This window comes from Stegodyphus dumicola, chromosome 1, assembly GCF_044657685.1.
Source record: "Stegodyphus dumicola isolate Sdum_Otavi_A_Nest chromosome 1, ASM4465768v1".
Taxonomy (NCBI): Eukaryota; Metazoa; Arthropoda; class Arachnida; order Araneae; family Eresidae; genus Stegodyphus; species Stegodyphus dumicola.
Genome location: NC_140768.1, coordinates 86420217 through 86439643, shown reverse-complemented (window position 1 = coordinate 86439643; position 19427 = coordinate 86420217). Strand labels below are relative to the sequence as shown.

The following is a 19427-nucleotide window of genomic DNA, read 5'->3' as shown; positions in this document are numbered from 1 at the left end:
TCCAAAGTACTAGGTGAGACAATGATAAGATAATCTGGAATCGTTCATAAGAAATTATTCATATTACTTTTCATATTTGGAAACCATGACAATGATAACAACAAAGTGGTTGAAGTGATAAAAAGTAATAATGATGGGGGGGATTAGGTGTGCAGTCTCGTGTAAACTGAGTAAACTTTAATTAATGGAAATAAATGAGGTTTGAGTAATTAATAGCAAAACCTAGGTTTTTGAACCAGTGTGTTATCACATAATGTAAAAAATTATGCAAGAAAAAAAGACAATAAATTTGCACAGGGGAAAAATTCTGGCATTGAACTGAAATGCAGGATAATTTAGAATTTTTTGGAGTAATAAGTGTAAAATTGGAAACAATGTAGAAGACTGATACGTCAAATATGTAAAAAAAAAAAGTAACAATTAATTGTGCTTTCTAACATATAATACAAGGTAACCGAAAAAGTTCTTGCCATTTTAAGACAGTGAGAAAGAAAAAGTCATAAAACAAATAATAATCACCGCTAATCCTTAAAGAAAATACTGTCAGCATCAAGTGCCTTTTGCCAATGAGTGGCTAGCTGTGGGATGCCATCATGGTAAAACTCAGGAGTCTTGGACACAAAGAAGTCCATGAGTGCCTTATCAAGGTCTGGCTGGTTGTTGAAGGATTTCCCACGAACGTGGTTGTCCAGGGAATGGAAAAGATGGTAGTCTGTTGGTGCAAGGTCTGGGGAATATGGTGGATGGGGTATTGGGCTACCGTTACTCTCTATGGCTGCGCTCAGGGCCTCATCATCCAGTGCTTGTAGCCAACTACTGCATGGGGGCATCACCAAAAGACATCTTCTCTGATGTGAACTTCTGAAACCATTGCCTCGCAGTTTGTTCGTTAACGGCATCATCTCCAAAGGCCTGGAAAATTTGGCAACTTGATTTTGCTGCTGACAGGCCCACTTAAAATCATATAGGAAACAACATAAAACGAGTGCCTTTGACGCGTCCACTTCAATCAGTCGCTGTGCGAGTTATGTTTGAAGTACCAATGCAACACGCTTTTATACTCTTGGTCAATGTCCGGACTCTCATCCTGACCACTTCATCACCAGGTTTGGCAACTATTTTTATGTTCGAGTTCACTTTTCCAATGTCATATCAGAAAATGCAAGAACTTTTTTGGTTACCTTGTATTTATATTTTAAAATATATGATAAGTATTCAAGATTATGTCTTAAAATATTTTTATAATTTAGTGAATAACTGTGGAAAATATTTAAAAAAAATATGAACATTTATGAATGTACAGAATTCTAATTACACATAAATTATTATGTAAATCCGTAACTATTATGCAAAGTGGCAAGTTGTGCTTTTTGAAACAAAGCAACAGATGTAAATGAAAATTAAAAAATTCCCGTTTTCAAGTAAACTAAGAACAAATTATTAAAAGTATGTATTGGGAAGATCTCCAGTTGATTTTTTTTTCCAATTATGAAAAGTTATTCTGAGAAATTAGAATTGCTTCAGAAGCTCTAATACTTGCATGAGCTATGGAAGTTACATGAGAATTTTGATAAGATACTTCAAATATTAATGTGTGTATTTTTAGGGGTAGCTATTTTTCTGCTTAAAGCTACATTTGAATTCATCCATAAAATTAGCAGTCTACTGTTTTAAAGATCAGATCTGAAGACTGGAACAGTGGGAGTACTGAAAAAATAAATTTAAGAATAATAACACAATGTGATTCTGAATCACATTTACTGGTGTCATTAAAAGTAACTTTAATTAGGCTTTATGTTTCGTAGCCACCCCTGAGGAACAGGAGCTAGATTTTAAAAGTTTAAAAAAAGTCTTTAATTATAAGAAATAAAGTATAAAATTTATTTTATCTGTTTTCATTATTATCTCCGTTATAGCTACTAGAATTATTTCATGCACATTTTACTGAAATTATATTTTGTACTTACTTTTGTAAGGTCAGGCTACATTTATTTCACAAAACGGAATTGTGTGAATACTCTGTAGACTTTTAATTTATTCTTGATATGTGCCTAATAAATTTAATTAATAATTCTGTCTGATTAATTTGATGAGTTAATTTGTTTTTCTTCAAATGTTAGAGGTCCAAGAATTGGAGGCAAATTTGCCGGCAACATGCAAAAGTAATTTTCCAAACCCTAATGAACTTCATAGGCTTGAAATAACTATAACACCTGATGAGGGATATTGGTGTGGTGGCAAGTTTAAATTTATTATTGAAGTTCCTGAAGAGTATAATATGGTGGTATGTTTATGTATCATGTATATTATAAGTTGCTTTTTTTGTGTGCTAATACTTTCTCTTTAATTTTAGAGATAAACATAATTTCTTGTTTAATTGCAAAGTTTCATTGTTTAAGTCATGTAATTGCCATGTCAAGAATTCCCACTAAACTATCAAACCTCTTTTTCACTTTCTTCATTATCAGTAGTGATATTTTATTTCAGAAACATGGTCCTAACCATGTTATTTATTTTGCCATCTGTTAGTCGATTAATGATGGACATTATCATCTTTTAGTGGGTTCTGTTATATCTTCCTCATTTATTATTGCTTAAATATGAAAATTTCTTCACAAATTAACTAATCCATAAATTCAATTAATTGGAAAATTTTGCCTTTTGCATGTGATATTTTCAAACATTTTCAAATTTATGGCTATGATCATCAATCATTACTATCTGAAATTTGGTAGCTGGCCATAAGTTATGCCAAGTATTTCTTTATAAATTTCTAGACCTGTTTCTATGCTCTACCCAGCCGATTTTATGTTAAAATATTTGAAAAATTCTTGAATTGACTTGCCACTGTTAAAAAAATTCTGCATAAATTTTAAAATGACTACTTTAACACATCACTAACTAAGTGACTAACTAAGACAGCAACATTCATTTCACAAAATTCACGTTTATTCATCAACATAATCACCATCAAGAGCTATGCAATCATTCCAACGCTTTTCTAACTTTTTGGTGCCATACTTGTAAAACAATTTGACCTTGTCCGCAAAATAAGCTTCAGTGGCAGTGTTAACTTCCTCATTCAAGCCAAATCTTTTCCCTCAGAGCATCTTTTTGAGATTAGCAAACAGCCAATAGTCGCTGGAAAGTATGGTTGATGGAAGATGATTTTTTCCTTCTTCATGTACGGTCTTTTTTTTTTTTTTTTTTTTATTATTTTGTCCTTTAGACGCACCAGTAACTCACTGTAATAGGTGTAATTGATAGATTTTCTCTTTTCAAGGCAGTCGATGTAAATTATACCTTGTGCATCCCAAAACACTAACGCCATCACTTTACCAGCTGACTGTTGCGTTTTTGGATGCTTCGGACGGCTTTCATTGGCTGCACGCCACTGAGCTAACTGCCGCTTCGATTCTGGAGAGAAATAGTGAATCCATGTTTCGTCCGTTGCCACATACAAATGCAAGAAATCCTGTTTTTTACGAGTAAACAGCGACAAACAGCTCTGTGAATCGTCGACTTGTTGTTACTTTTCTTTCATTGTGAGCACATGCGGCACCCATTTGGAAAATACTTTTTCCATGCTCATCGTTTCATGCAAAATCATACATGCACTTCCACTTGTTATGGATACCATTTCAGCAACCTCACAAACTTCCACTTTATGGTCATTCATCATGATTTTCAACACTTGTTTCCCATTTTCTGGAGTGACTGCTTCATTTGGCCTACCCAAGCGTGCTGCATCATTTGTATCAGTGCGACCGCGCTTGAAATCAGCATACCAATGGCAAATGTTTGTTTTCGATGGAGCAGAGTCTAGGTAACATTTTTCAAGCCATTGCTGAGCTTGCTCGGTATTTTTGCCCGTTAAATAGCAATGTTTGATCAACACTCAAAATTCATTTTTCTCCATTTTGTCCACAAATGCACAAGTAGTGTCACTTTCACCACAGTAGCTTCGCTCTTTCTGGTCCAAATGCCATGAAAATCAGACATGTGTCATTTGAAGGTTAGTTCTTTTAAACAACAAAGTCAAGTTGATATTACTAACGCCATCTGTTGGTTAGTGCTGGGACTTGTTGAACGATGTGTTATGTCTGCATTTTAGCATACGCAGCACTTAATTAGCCATTGTCTGAAAGATGGATGTTCAAATTTGGTGAAAAGAATAAGATGGAGATTCGTTTACTAAAATTTTAAGTGAAGTATGAGTCAGACAGTTGTCAGTAATCATCTGTTGACAGTTGTCAATAACCACCAGTTTCAAATATTGCCAAGGCTGGGATGTGAAATGATTTTTAAAACTATTTATTCATAACTGTTTCTGTCATTCTTGCTGTTTAAAAACAGTGGGTGACGAGGAAAATTTATTCTTTAAATGCTCGATATCATGTATTTTCCATGATTACCAAAAGATGGTATTTGTTTATTCCTTCAGCAGTGCATGTGCCAAAATCATTAGTCTTCCTTAGGAATCTTTGAAAACAATTAGGGCTTGTTCTGCAGAGATTATCAAGGTATTTTGACAAAAGAGGCCCTGTGGTGCTTACGTGTCATGGAGCAGCACCACAGGTCCAGGGCTGAACAAAGTTGACTCAGCCTTTCATCCCTTGAGTGGGTCGATAAAACGAGTACCAAGTTCACTTGGGAATTAAACATTTGCGACAATCTGACCACTTGTCCAGAGTACATGCTCGTGCACCCTGGGGGCGGGGACAGGATTTTGGTTAAGACTACTAGTTGCTTAATTTATTTGCAGTTGCATAATTGAAATCAAATTAAGTTACTTTCTGATTATCCACAACCCAGATTCAACATTCAATACTACTGCTTTATTTTGATGTGTTCCTCCAAATACAATGTGGCAATTAATAGTCGAACCACACGTGTGTGGATAACATATGGATATATCCACTTCATATTTAATTGCCATTTCAATGAATAATATCCATTGGCTTTAAAAATCTAAATATTTTTCATAGATTTTTGTTCTCCTCGTAAAATACATTGCTTCTTGAGAAGTGAGTTTTTATTATTATTATTTATTTATTTATTTATTTATTTATTTATAGAAAGAAATCAGCTCGAAAGATAACTACGATTCACAAAATGTGTGATTTTTTGTGGGAGTGCTAATACTCTGAATGTACCCAAACCATTAAAGAACTTAAATGTCAATCCAGTACTCATTAGATAGATTTTTTATTTTACCAGATGGCTAACTTTTTTTTTAAATCTTAACATAATGTTGTAATTCTGGCAGGAAATTTTTTTTATGTGATGGTATTTATGTCGTTACTAATTGATAAAAAACTAAGTACCTTTTTTAATGTATTGATTTATCTTTTTAATATTTTGTTACAATATGTAGTTTCTGAAAACTAAATTTTTGCAGCTAATACCTTAATGATTATGTTCTTTACATCCCTCCCCCAAAAATATTTTTATGCTTGTGCTATCTACAGTATTATTTATAGTTTTATTGAATTTACTTATTTTCTTATATGCAAATGTACTAAAATTAATGTGTAACTGTCAATGCTTCTTTAGCCCCCCAAAGTCAGATGTCTTACTCGTCTGTGGCATCCAAATATAAATGAAGACGGAGCAATATGTCTGAGTCTTCTTCGACAGAGCTCTATTGATGGTCTGGGTATGTTTTACATGGCCTTGAGAAAAATGTTAATATTTTTAATTTAATAAATTTATTTAATTTGAAATCTATCACACACATACTTTAAAAAAAAGAAAAGAAATTCTAAAGCTTTTCTAAACCAAGTTCATGTTTGTATGTTGTGTGTTCTTAGAAATGATTGCCTATGTTATTTTCCTCATTGTATTTTATGTAACTCTATTCAAATGTCATCATGTTGAATAGAATGATTATGTAACTTGCAATGCATCACATTATTTAGAGTATTAGTGTAATTCATCTTTCCCAGAGTTTTGGAAGCTCTTTTTGTTGTGTTTCCAAAGAAAGTGTTTCGTTGGATTCATATTCACACTCTTGAACGATATTCTGGAGCCACTGTGATGATGACATTGAAGAATATTGTAGGCTACTAACTGTGTCAGACAGACAGAGCACAATTAACTTTCAAAATTTTCCAACCATGTGTATATCAGGCTTTCAGGTTTGTTCTGATCAGCAAGTCTAGGCAAGCATCAGCTGCAACAGCCAATCTTCTGTTACAAATCATGCTGATTATGATTTTATTTCTCATTTTAACCTATGTCATTTGACATAAAATGTACCTGCTATTTACTAAACCTGTAGACTAAGCAAGTATGTGACAAAATGAGACATAAAAGAAAAAATCAACATAAAGCTGTTTATAAAACGTAAATAAAATGTCACATATTTCAAATGTGTCCAACTGTTGTAAGTGTAAAATATGTTACTTGATAAGTTTTATAATTATGTTTATTAAATATGTTAAATAATAATACATCCTACTTACAGATCTCTTTTAATCTTAGTATGGTATTACAAAAGTGAAGTTTGGAAATAGACATCTTTAATCAAATATATTCAGTTCCCATTTGCTGATACGTCCTTAACTTTTTTCATTAATGGTCCTTAAAAGTACTTTATTTCCATATGCAGAAATGTGTGCAAACCCTGATTATTTAGTTTTTGAATAAATTTCCATCATCTATGCATATTTTTTAAAGCTAAAATACACTGTTGGCCATTAAAATTGCAACGCTATGAAGGAAAGCAAATACAAAAATGATTTTTTTGCACATAAACAGTATGGCATGAAGACAAAATGATTAAATTTGTAAGCATTTTAGAGGTTTACAGGGGTGTGAGATTAGTAGAAACAGGCCTTACCCAATTAGGTTTGGATGATAGAAATGGGCAACTCATTTCATGGTGCTTCAAGTCTGTTCTGCTTTTCATCAACCATATAAGCTGGACAGAGTTGGTAGGCCAGTCTCTTAGGATCCCATGACGAGATGCTTTTAGTGGGTGACATATCTGGAGACCTTGCAGGCCAGGACAGCAATTGGATACCCTGCATATTGAGGAAGGTTAGAACACAACAGGCAACATGTGGCCTTCCATTATCTTGTTGGAAGTTGGCATTTTGGGGCGTTGAAGGTAGGGCACATCCACTGGACATAAGATGTCAGAAATGTATCCATCTGTGTTCAAATTACCGTTAATCTGAACTAGAGCTGTCCGTATCTTGTACTCAGATTTCTGCCCCAACCCATCACACCAGATGCATGGCTCCTTTACCGATATCAAAAGCAAGCGGGCGATGTGTGGGCTCCTCGGACACTCCAGACACATATATGGCCATTGGAATACTGAAGCTAGAACCAGAACTTGTTTGAAAAGGCAACATTATGCCACCTCCTGTATTCAGCTTTGTCGTTCCACTCACCAGAGTCGCCATTTCTCTATATGCTGCATTTGTCAAGGGAAGCCGACGTAATAGTCACCCTGCTGATAAGCCACATTGCTGCAAACACTGATGCAACTTATGAGCAGATATACCGAGCATGCTGCAAACATGCCCATTTTCATTACTAATGGTCATGATATAGTCATACGGTTTTACAGGGCTGACCTCACAATATGTCTGTCTCGTCTGGTGTTAGTCACAGGAGGGCGTTGTGAGATCCTGCTTGGCGTTCAATATGATCCTCAGCAATCCTCTGATTCCATATTCGCATGACAGTGGTTGAATGCGCAGTGCGACCAGCGATATCACGGAACTATAATCTACACTTTCGATAGGCAACTCCTGCCTCTATCGAATTACAAAATTTGCTGGTAAGCATTTCCTCTTCTTATTCAAGGCATAACACGATATTCTGAGCAGACAGCAACCTCACAAAGCACTTTCCAAATAAGAAATCACATGTATTTAGCTGTTTGTTAACCATCTTATGAACATCAGCTCTTCTGCCCCAGAATGCATAAATCTTATAGCAGTGACGAACAATATTCTGGAACCACTGTATCAATGTCCAACATGGAGGTCCTTCTCTTTATAATTTTTAACACTGCATCTTTAAATGGTTTCATCGCTAGCATAAAGTTTCATGTTGTGACTATTTACGCATTCTTGTTTATCAGATAAAAGACATCTTTCTTGAAAAATGATATGGCATCCATCTCATTACTTGGTGAATTAAACATGGTTAACACGTTAAAAGTTCACACACACACAAAAAAGCAATAAATATATTTTTAAATAAACATTATGAATTCATAAACCTCATCAAAAATGAATAATATACGAACATGCAGTGAGAGTAAAAATGCAACACGTTGCTATTCAGGGCTGTGGAGTTGGCCATATTTTGGGGCAAAAAGAGTTGGAGCTGGAGTTGCTAAAAACAGGTTGACTCCGACTTCAGTTTTTGTTGGACAGTTTGAATTTGAAATGAAATTAAAATGAACTGAAAAAAAATTATGACAAGCTGAGTTATTATTTTTATTTATGGATTATATACATTAATAAATAGTTATTTTCTATTTTATTGACATATTAATAAATAAATATAAGGGAGGAGGATAGATATGATGTTTGCCATTAGTGATTAAACTGATTAATTTAGTTACAAATCTCACTGGTAAATTTAGGTAAGCAGCAATAGCTCCCAAAATTGATGCCATTCTTAGGAAGGGAGCAGGAAAAGGAGCAATTATTGATCAAGCAACGCGATAAGGAAGTACATATTTGATTAAGAGGTTGTTAGAATTAAGAACATTTTTAGAAGATGTAAATAACCCTAATGTTTCACTAACAAAGACTGTGGAATAATCTTGCAGAATTGGAAAATTTTCTTTCTATACCATATAGCCACAAAAAAGCTGCAATCTGAAGACAGGAGGCGAGAATGGGATGTTTGTTCTTTCTGAAATGGAGGGTTTATTGCAGAAGGAATCATTTCTTCAATGAAGAAAAGAGAAACTAATTTGCCAGACAATGAGATCTTGCTGGGTTCAATATATGTAGATCCAAAGCACCGAATTTTCTTGGATGAAGAACAAATTAAAAAGGCAAAGAAAGCCATCTATGAACTTTCATTAAGAATGAAATTATTCTCAGAACAATTGGAGAATTCGAATCAGAACAGTCAAGATGCAGACATTGCAATTGAGTCTCTATCATCCACTTCTAGTGATGAATTAGATTTTGAGAAATATTTTTGGATAATATTGAAAAGGCTAAGGCAAAGCAAATGAAAATAAAGAACCAAGAGCTTTTAGATATAGAAATTAAAAAATACAAACAAGATTTATACACGGCCTTTGAAGAAATAGAGAAATATGATTGCACTTGCAAGACACCTCTTTCAGAGCATCTAAAAATCTATCCTGAAAAGTTAAAAGAAGTAGCCCAAACAGTAACAGCTCTTCCTGCTACTCAAATTAGTGTGGAAAGACTCTTCTCAGCTCTATCGGATCTATGACCCTTTTAACAAAGAAGATCTTGCCGAAACTATACTGTTTCTTAGAAATAACCAATGCCAGTTTTTCCACTTCATAATAAATGCTAATTAATAAAAATAATTTGCTATGCCATTATTTTTTTTCTGCAGCATTTATTACCTCTTTTATATAAAAAAATAAGCTGTAACCCATGTGTGTATGTTGACATATATATATATATGAGGGAGTCGGAGTCTGTCATTTTCCCTGACGACTCCATAGCCCTGGTGCTAATATACAATTGCGTGGTGAGGTATAAGAACACGCAGCCAGTGCTAATGCATGATCACATGAGGTATAAGAACACTCAGCCAGATTTTGGTGAGATATCTCAGTTGTTTGGGGATTCTATCTTAAGGGTCGCTATAACAAAGAAATACCAAATATTTTATGAATGCATTAAAGTAAAATTGTTCCTAAATTCCTATTGTTCATCATTTATGATGAAAAATACTGTCTAGCAACATACCAGGAAAAAAGAAAATAGTAAATAAAAATTAATAATAATATAGTAAAATTGTTCCTAAATTCGTATTGTTCATCATTTATGATGAAAAAATACTGTTTAGCAACATACCAGGAAAAAAGAAAATAGTAAATAAATGCTCTAAATTTGCTCCGTTTAAATACAGGAGGAGGAATTTATAATATGTGTTATTTGTCATATATGGCTTATTTGCAAGTCTGTGGAATAAGCAGTTCTGTTAATGCTATGAGATGAATGAGAGGCCCCCCCTCTCCCGACTGGTATGAATTCCTTTGTCTGGTCATGATATTTTTTGCCATTGGAATATGTTAGCTTATAATTAAATATATATATTGATTTGCTTAATAATGTAAATATCATCTTATTGAATGGAAATTTATGAACACTAAAACTAAAATAAGCAACTATACAAATAAGCTAAGAAATGCTATTCAAATGCATGTCATCACTTTGAAAAAAATTAATTTGGTAACTTCATTTAGTATTATTAAGGTTAGTGAGTTCAAAAGCTTTACATTATAAGGTGCCTGTAAATCTTAAAGTCCTTTCCAACCTGCTATGTTGAAATAGGAAAAAGGTTTTCAAGGCATTGTAAATATAATTTTCAGGTTTTTCTTTTTAATCTGTAATTACTTTGTTATTCAAATCAGGTTTACTTTCTGAAGAACTGTTACCTTTTGATTGATAACAGTATGTAGAAGACTAAAAGACTTATTGCTCTTCATTTTCTATTAGTGAAGATTTATTGTAAACAGTTCATCAAAATAGTGAACTGTAGCCATGAAGCATTCTGGATTAAAGATGAAGTGAGTTTTGTTAGAAAAATCCAAAATGGATGTAGTAGTTTCTACCAGAAGTGCAGTTTATGTAAATCTATAGTTGGTACTATGTGAAAAGACATAGACATGATAGATTCTGTTTTTGAAAAAGTAATTGAATGCAAGGAAAGAATTTTGAAAGACTGAGCATAAACATGTTGAAGAACCATATCTTAAATAGATAATCATTCATAGATGCTGCAATTTGCCAGTTTTTGCTTGGCAAGCTGAGACATCTCTGAATGGTGAAATCAAGAATTCATAGGTGCTTGCCTGGACAGGCTGAACACACACACACACACGCATGCATGCGTGTGTGGGGGGTTTAAATTTAAGGTGATGTCTTTGTATCTCTTCAGTGAAAAAGATAATTTCACTGTTGATGAAGCTAGGATGTTTCAGAAGATAATGTTAAACCCGCCTTTTGAGATGATAAGTATGTATGCAAACTTGAACAGATTATAGGCTTTGTGTGATATGCAAGTTTCAAAAGTCTAGGTGAAAAGTTTGTTTTGACTATGTTAAAAGTTTTCCTGTTCTTATAAAGCCAGCTTATAAGGCTGACTAACATCAGCACACTTTAAAGAAGAGCTTCAGAAGTTGGGATGTTCACATTTAGGTGAAAAGGTAAAAGATACTACTGGAAATTATACTCCTTGCATAGATATTAAAAACTTCCAGTAAATTAAGATGAATTGTCTTGGATCTCAGTGCAAATTCTGTTGTGCAGTTTATCAATGAGGAAGTTAGGGAGGACCTTCTGGAAATCAGCTAATTTTTTATGTTTGATAGAGTATGGTAGAGATGTAAATTGTGATGTTTTCCTCCTTAATGCAATGCTGATGTTAGAGAATATAAAATTTAATTATTTCTAAGATTCATTTTCTTTATGGGGACATTTATATGAGTGGGAATATATTATAATCATAGATATATTATCATACATATAATACATTTTTATCATTAAAAAAGTTTATAAGAAACTTCTTGTTAAACAGAAATAAATATAAAATTAATTATGTGAATCATATTTTAAAAACCTAATGCATTGTCAATCTCATTCTTATTGTTGGAAGCATGCTATGAATAATTTATTTTTGCAGGTTGGGCTCCGACAAGAACCTTGAAAGATGTTGTGTGGGGCTTAAATTCACTCTTCACTGTTAGTATTTTCTCCCATTTTCTAAATGAAATATTTCTCAGTGCATTAAAATTGTAATTAATATCCATTTGATATATTGATTTTTATATTGCGATTTTTGGTAGGACCTTTTAAATTTTGATGATCCTCTTAATAACGAAGCAGCTGACCACTATTCAAAAGATAAGGTAAGACTAAAGAGTCCTTTGGATGATATTTTAAAATTACATTTGACAAGTTATTGTTTCCATATTTTAATCTTTTTGTGAATTTGTTCTGGAGGCAAATATCAGTAATGCAACCATACTGGTGTTTAGTCATCATTGCATGATTCTTTACTGATAAATAAATGCATTTTTTGCATTATATTTTCATTTTTGACTTTCTTAAATCAAAAATGAAAAGTCGATATCTGTAATGAAAAGGGCATACAGTATTTGCATTACTTTATATCATATCAAATAATATTTGTATGGATATAAGAGAAATACGCCAATGTGACAATTAAAATCACAATAACAACCTTGTATTTAGGGTACATGTGTTAAAACACTCAATCGATTTCGAGAGCAACTAAAGATCCCTCCTCATCAGGAGAATGAAATTACTAGAAAGGGGGAAAAGAAGAAAAATAAAGCATTGGCAAAGGAGTCTCAGAAACACGTGGTCGTTATCTGCACACACGTAGTCGTAACCGGATTTTGAATCAGATTTACACTGGCCGCCTACTTTTACTGAGCCAGGCTATCTGATCAAACATATAACACATAGACTAGAACGCAAACAAATCAGGGAAGTCAAAAAATAGGGAGCGAGGGGCAACTGCACCTTCATGCACCAAGACTGAACCTCGAATAAAGGAAAAGCTTGGATCTTGGATCATATCTTTACTGCAGGCTTTAGCTACTAGGAGCTCTTACCAATATATTATCATTATACCATAGGCCATAAAGTTAAAAATTTAAGAGGTGTATTTAAAAATACACTGCGCCCGAAGGCGAGATCAATAAATGAGAGAACTTGAAATAAGTTTTGCTAAATTGCATATCATAGGTGCTTATATCAATGGCGGCGAGAGGCGAAATGAAAGTCTAAGCTTCTGGGTGAGTCTAGAAGAGCAGAAACACCTGATCAACGTCTGGCATTAAGATTGGTCGATGAGTCAGAGTTCGAAAAGTGAAGTTTTTTGTAGTTTTTGGAAATAAATAAAGTTCAAACATAGTAAAAGCAACATCTGTCTGTGAATTTAAGAGTCCTATGTCTTTTGAAACACTTGAAAATCATCTAAACTTGCGATATAATCATTAAATGAATAGGAAACTGTAAAAGGCAAAAATGAGGTCATGTGGCTCACTAGGGCTAATGAGTGAGAATAAGCACTTTGTGTTGACCACAAACTTTGATTTTAAAACACAAGATAAGAAATAGTAAAAATGAAAAGTAAAAGTAAAAATCTTGATTAAATAAGTAGTAAAACAAAGAATTCATCTATGAAAAATAAAGTCCTAACTTTGGCAAAGTTCATCTTTCTTGAATAGTAACTGAAGAATAATAGTAAAATAAAAAATTTGTACAATATATACACTACCACCACTTAGAATTGTGGTGGATCGGTCGAGGTCTTTTCACTAAAAGGAAAAGCAACCTCTGTAATGGCTTTTTATACCCTTCAGTAGTACCAAACGCGTGGAGGCAACGCCGTCTATCAGCAAAAATAATAAAGAATTATGATAATAGAATTTTAAAGGTGTTAGGGAGGACTGGATTGGATTTAAAATCATTCACTAAACATGTTAAATCCTTGTGAATATGAAAAGCTTCAAGAAAATCCAATTCACCGACGGAAGAAGCCTTTTGAATAATTTTTGCAGAACCAAAGTCAAAATTATGATTAAATTTCCAATTATGATATGCTATTGAAGACTTGTTAATTTCGCCTTTTCGGACATAGGATTCATGTTCCTCAATACGAAACTTTAACGCGCTTTTTGTTAGGCCAATATATCTCAGTTCACACTGACATGATATACTATAAATTCCCCAAGAATTAAAGTCAGAAACGCAATCTTTTAGAATCAAACTGTGAATTTTATTGATAGTGGAGTATTTGACTTGAAAATTGAATTTCTGGAGGCATGGAGTTTTTCTTGATGAATGCTTTCTCATCCATTATTGATGAAAAATATCTTAATCGGGTAGAAGTTGAGTTTTCTATGTATCAAGTAGATGATTTGAAAGAAATTGTAGATTTGCATATTGATATAGCATGGGGTATTATTATTAGTGTTACTTTCACTTCAACTAATTAATGAAGGTAAAACAAAAGTTGCTTACATTATTCTCAGTGGGTACATGCCAGGGCCACTGGTTTTTGATGCTTTTGCATCTATATCCTTCGAGATTAATTAATCCAAAATGATTAATACATCTTTGCACAAACACAGGTTTAATACGACGAAAATTTTACATAATATATTTTAGATACATGAAATGACTAAAAAGGTTTTAAAATTTTCTGGCACGATGCAGCATGCAACATTTTCCTTCAGAGTTCTCGAGCAATCTCTGCCCATGATTGCCTAGTTCGTAATGTCACACAGCAACATTGTATCTCAACAATGGTTGAGTTGCAACATGGAGATAAATTTCCAAATTAAAAGATATGAATTGGTGTATTTAAATACAAAGTATTGCCTGTTGTAATGCTTGCTGCCTTAATAATACCTCATTCAAATGCAGTTTGCGAAAGAATTTTTTCTATTATTAAAAAAAAATAGGACTGAATTTCAAGCAGAATTAGGTCTTAAAACTCTTGAAGCAGTTTTGGTTGAAAAAATATACAGACAGCCAAATGAAGAACTGTGTTATAAGAAAACGTTCTCAAAATCAGAACTAAGCATGCTACATATAAATCTTAATTTATAAATAATCATAATTTATAAATAAATTATAAGTATTTTTTAATAGTTATATATATTGGTCTTGGTTATCTAATTTTTTAAAAATTTTATTTCCTTGTGGAAATGAAATCCAAAATAAAGATATGATTTATTAATTCTGATTTTTCCTATAATTAGTAGTGATTTAAAATACTTGCTTCAATCATATATTAGTAAACATATTTTTAATTATTCAGTTTTATATATATGTGTGTGTGTGTGTGTATTTTAAATGTAATAAAATTGATTACAATTTATGATTAATTGAAAATTAATGACTGGTTAAATTGAAACATATGCCGTATGCACACATTTTTTAAGTTGTAAAAATATCATTTGTGCGTTGACTACTGACAATTCTTGCTGCAGGTTGGAGTCTGTGTATACATAGATTTCAAATGTAATAAAATTGATTACAATAAATGATTATTCAAAATTAATGAATGATTAATTAACATATATGCCTTACGCGCACATTTTCAAAGTTGTAAAAATGTCGTTCGCCCGTTGACTACTGACAAGTTTTGATACGGTTTGGAGTATGTATACGCTGGAATATATGGTAATTATAGACTGTTTGAGATTTTAGTGCAACTAACCCCAACTAAGTTTAAGCTTTGTGTTAGTTACCTACTGAAATGCAACATATAGATTAAATGCCATTGGTGGATTTTTTATACAAAGACACACAAAAACAGAACTTAACAGTTTAACATATTGTTTCGTTGCAAACTTGCTGTAAAGTAATTATACAAAAATAGTTTTATTTAATGAGTCAAATTTGGCAAATGCTATCTGTCTGCATTCAGTTTCATCTCAGCACTTTCATATTTTCAAAGGGCAGATGCCCTCTTATTTTGGGGAAAAGTACATTATTTCTTAGAGGCTGATGTGGTTAGTGACCAGGTTGCTATTCTAGAAAATCTTCTGTGCTTTCTCTGGTCAAGTATTTTTCCCTATTCTTTAACTCTTCTAAAATTTTTTCCTGTGTGTTGCTCACAGATCCCCTTCCCATGATAGCCTTGCATAATTTATAATGGCGTTAGTTTTAACAATAGATGAAAAGCTATACTTTTAACTAGAATTCCATTCATATTGCTATATAACTAAATGTAAAATGATGCATCGCAAAGTAAGTGTCAATGTATATTTTTATGTTATTTATATACATTACATTAATCTTGGCAAGATATGAAAATGGCTTAGAAGTGATATAGTATCACATATATTATTGAAATCTATTGTATTCTTAATTTTTATTCTAAAATAACCTTTTATCTGAATACTCAGTTATCTGAGATAGTATTATTCAACATTACCTGAAATGATCAAGAATTCTATTGTAAGTGGCAAAATTCTGTTGGAGGTTTTCAGTTGTAAGACTTTTTTTTTTTTTTTTTTTAAATTTAGCAAATTTTGCTTTAAAGGTTTATGTTTGCATGCAACAAATATGTGGTAAATATCTATTATCTGTTATATTTGTGGTTTAGACCATGGTGTGGATTTTAACCAGATAACTGTCATATCTGGATATGCTAATTATCTGGTAAATTATGTGTATTTCTGGCTTATGATTATATGCGTATTTCTGACTTATACTAGTTGCTACGTGGCCAGCCGTCATCTGGCTTTTAAATGTACCGGAAATATGTGTAAAGGAAACACCAAACATTAAATTTAAAAACTGCACAGAATTTTACTCTGCAGAACAACTTTATCAAATAAATCAATAAAAATGTATTAAATATGAAAATATTACAATGAAATAAACAATAAATCTTAATACAAATATTAATTATCCTAATAAATAAATTAACCAACTTTCCATTGCTTTCTCGACAAACATCCAGTATCCAAGAGAAACATTAAATTTAAAAACTGCATTATCATCGTCATTTTTCTGAGTGGCAACAGTGCTGATATAATGAGAAAGAATTATTGTTTTGATGTGATTTCATCAAAAAACATAAAATAAAAAAATCTCATTCAAATTTTGAAAAAATCGCTTTGAGGTGCTCAGGCTCTTGCTTAGACGCACCTATGTACCAAATTTCGTAACCCTTGGTCTATTAGTTTACTCTCAGCTCGAGCGAAAAACACAGATACATTTAAAATGTTGCTCATTAATTCCAACATTATTTAACTTAAAACTTTATATCTGCCAGATAGATATCTGAATATTTGGCACCAGGTCTATGTATCTGGTATATCTCTAATTTAGAGAGATATTTCAACTATTGTTTACATGAGAATTACAGTCATACATAAAATTTTCTGTATTACAAGTGACAATAATACATTATACATTGAACTCTTATTAATTTCTAATAATAATTTGAAATTTCATTTGCTTTGAACAAAAACTAGAATTATGTAAATTTCAGTTACAAAAAAAAAAAAAAAAAAAAAAAAAAATTATTTCTACCTACATTACATAATTTAAAGAGCTTTAGTACTTTTTCATGGGTTCAAATTAAAGAGAGTTTGGTTTATCTAAATTTTATTATTCGTTAAATAAAATTTGCTAAGTGTCAGCACATTTAGTCCTTTAATTAAAGGCAATGCAAGAAAAGAGATCAATATTTTTTATTGTTTTATGAATGATTTTTTGTGATTACTGTGTTTTTCAAAATATTTTAATTTTGAATATGTATTCTGTAGTTCTATAATTAACTAATTAGTGAATATTTATTATTGCAGGAGGGTTTTAAAGCAAAAGTGAGAGAATATGTCCAACGTTATGCAAAAAGATGAAATTATCCTATTTTAGCTTTTTTGTAAATATTGTTTTGTAACAAATATTTTCATTTCAATTATTCCATCATCAGTATGTGTTCAAAATAAACTACATATAATAATATTTGCTGTTAATTATTACACCTTTAAATGAGGGAAAAAATTGCATGATAGGCAGTTGTACAACAGTTTTTCATAGTATTTCAGAAGAACTGTTATTTTCTGTTCAGGGATAGAGACGTTTTTCATGTTGTCTCTAAAAAAATCATAACACATATGAGGAGTCGCCAATAAAACAAAAGTTCAAAGACCTAAATGTTTAAATTTTATATATTTGGATAAGGAACACTTGTAATGAATAATTCTAGTAAAAATTCTTATTTTTATCTTCACTATTTTAACAATTATATGAATTGTACAGTTAGTTTTTTGGCAAAAACTGAATCTTGGTGACTTCTAAATAACACTACATGGTTAGATGAATCAATTTTTGACTAATAGAAACATCTGATCTGCATATAATGAGCGATTTTCTTTCATCATTGTCCTCATATGCTGTGTCAAACCATGGTTTACTATGCATTACATCTATAACTATGTTTTTACATAAACTTGTCATTTTATGAATTTGTATTTTGTGTTGTAACCAGAACATTGCCATGGAAAAAAGTAGTAATAATAAGACATGTCATTTTAGTGTTGAGTAGAAAGAATAATTTTGTTTTATTTATAAAGAAAGAAGTGTATGCTTGTTAGGCAATTCAACTTTAGTGATTGCTAAAAGTATAATGTGGTTAGACATTTCATAACTAAAATTGTGCTTGCCAAACTCTTGTATTTCTGAAATATGCACTCCTGGGGGGGGGAGTTTGCTGACCCATACATTATTTGATCAACTTGAATTAACAAGCCTTGATGTAAGAGTCTGTAAAGTATTCCTAACAGATTTTCTTAATATTTTGACCAATTGATCTGCCTGAACCATGTATAATCAATAAAGCAAAATGTGAGCTTTTTTACTGAGAAATAGCTAGCCCCCCCCTGAAAGAATGCATCTTGCAAAGTAATCCAAAATATTCTACCACTTTGCAGTGGTGTTTGCTGCAAAAGCCTATATGATCATGCAATAGATAGTGAAATGCTCAGTCTCACTACTTGAGAAGTTTCACATAAAGTTCACTTTTCATTATGTAGAAAAGCAGCTTAATTATGTTTGTGAATAGTACCAATATTCAAACTTGTTTGTTGCACAACAAAAAATTCAGCACAGATGCTTCTGAGAAATGCCACAAAATAAGTATTTAATTTAGTAACAATCTTGTAAAAGATCATTTAGCATAAAGGTAATTCAAGAAATTCCATTCTAAAGACAAATCACTGGATGTTGTACTGTGCGCAAGAATATCATTTGTTATTAATGGTGCTTGTCAAGCATTATAGATGACAGTACCGCCTCTGCATATTTGGAATTTACAGAAAGTTTTACTGCAACATTCTAAATTATGCAAATGAGTTTTGCACAAATTGGCAGAGGGTAAGAAACTTCAGGTGCTTTTCATCTGCTCACCATTTATCATCTCTCCCCAAATAATGTTGTGGTATTTTTTCCTGACATGTGATGAGACGTGTCCAATATATCATCAGCAAGCAGTCATAGTAGACTGTTGCTGAAAATGCCATTTTGTACACTACAAAGCCTCCTCTTCCATCTTAAGAAACTTATGTTGTATAGCAGGTGTAGCCAACAGGAGATAGTTTCAACATGCAAACAAAATTTAGTTTTGAATCATAAAAATAAGTGATCATGGTGTCTTTGATAGCCATATTTGATGTTCACAATTCA

The 19427-nt window shown here is 32.2% G+C and overlaps 1 protein-coding gene across 2 annotated transcripts in view; it reads left to right on the top strand.

Annotated features, from left to right (window-relative positions):
* The window catches only part of LOC118183941 (NEDD8-conjugating enzyme UBE2F-like), a 43553-nt gene extending 25845 nt beyond the window's left edge, over positions 1 to 17708 (top strand). For both annotated transcript variants that reach the window (XM_035353559.2, XM_035353558.2), the window contains 5 exons: positions 2121 to 2284; positions 5557 to 5659; positions 11872 to 11930; positions 12035 to 12097; positions 17549 to 17708. In XM_035353559.2, coding sequence (XP_035209450.1) covers positions 2121 to 2284; positions 5557 to 5659; positions 11872 to 11930; positions 12035 to 12097; positions 17549 to 17602 — 443 coding nt within the window. In that variant the 3' untranslated portion in view covers positions 17603 to 17708. The remainder of the gene's footprint in view (positions 1 to 2120; positions 2285 to 5556; positions 5660 to 11871; positions 11931 to 12034; positions 12098 to 17548) is intronic.
* Positions 17709 to 19427: the final 1719 nt, after the last annotated feature.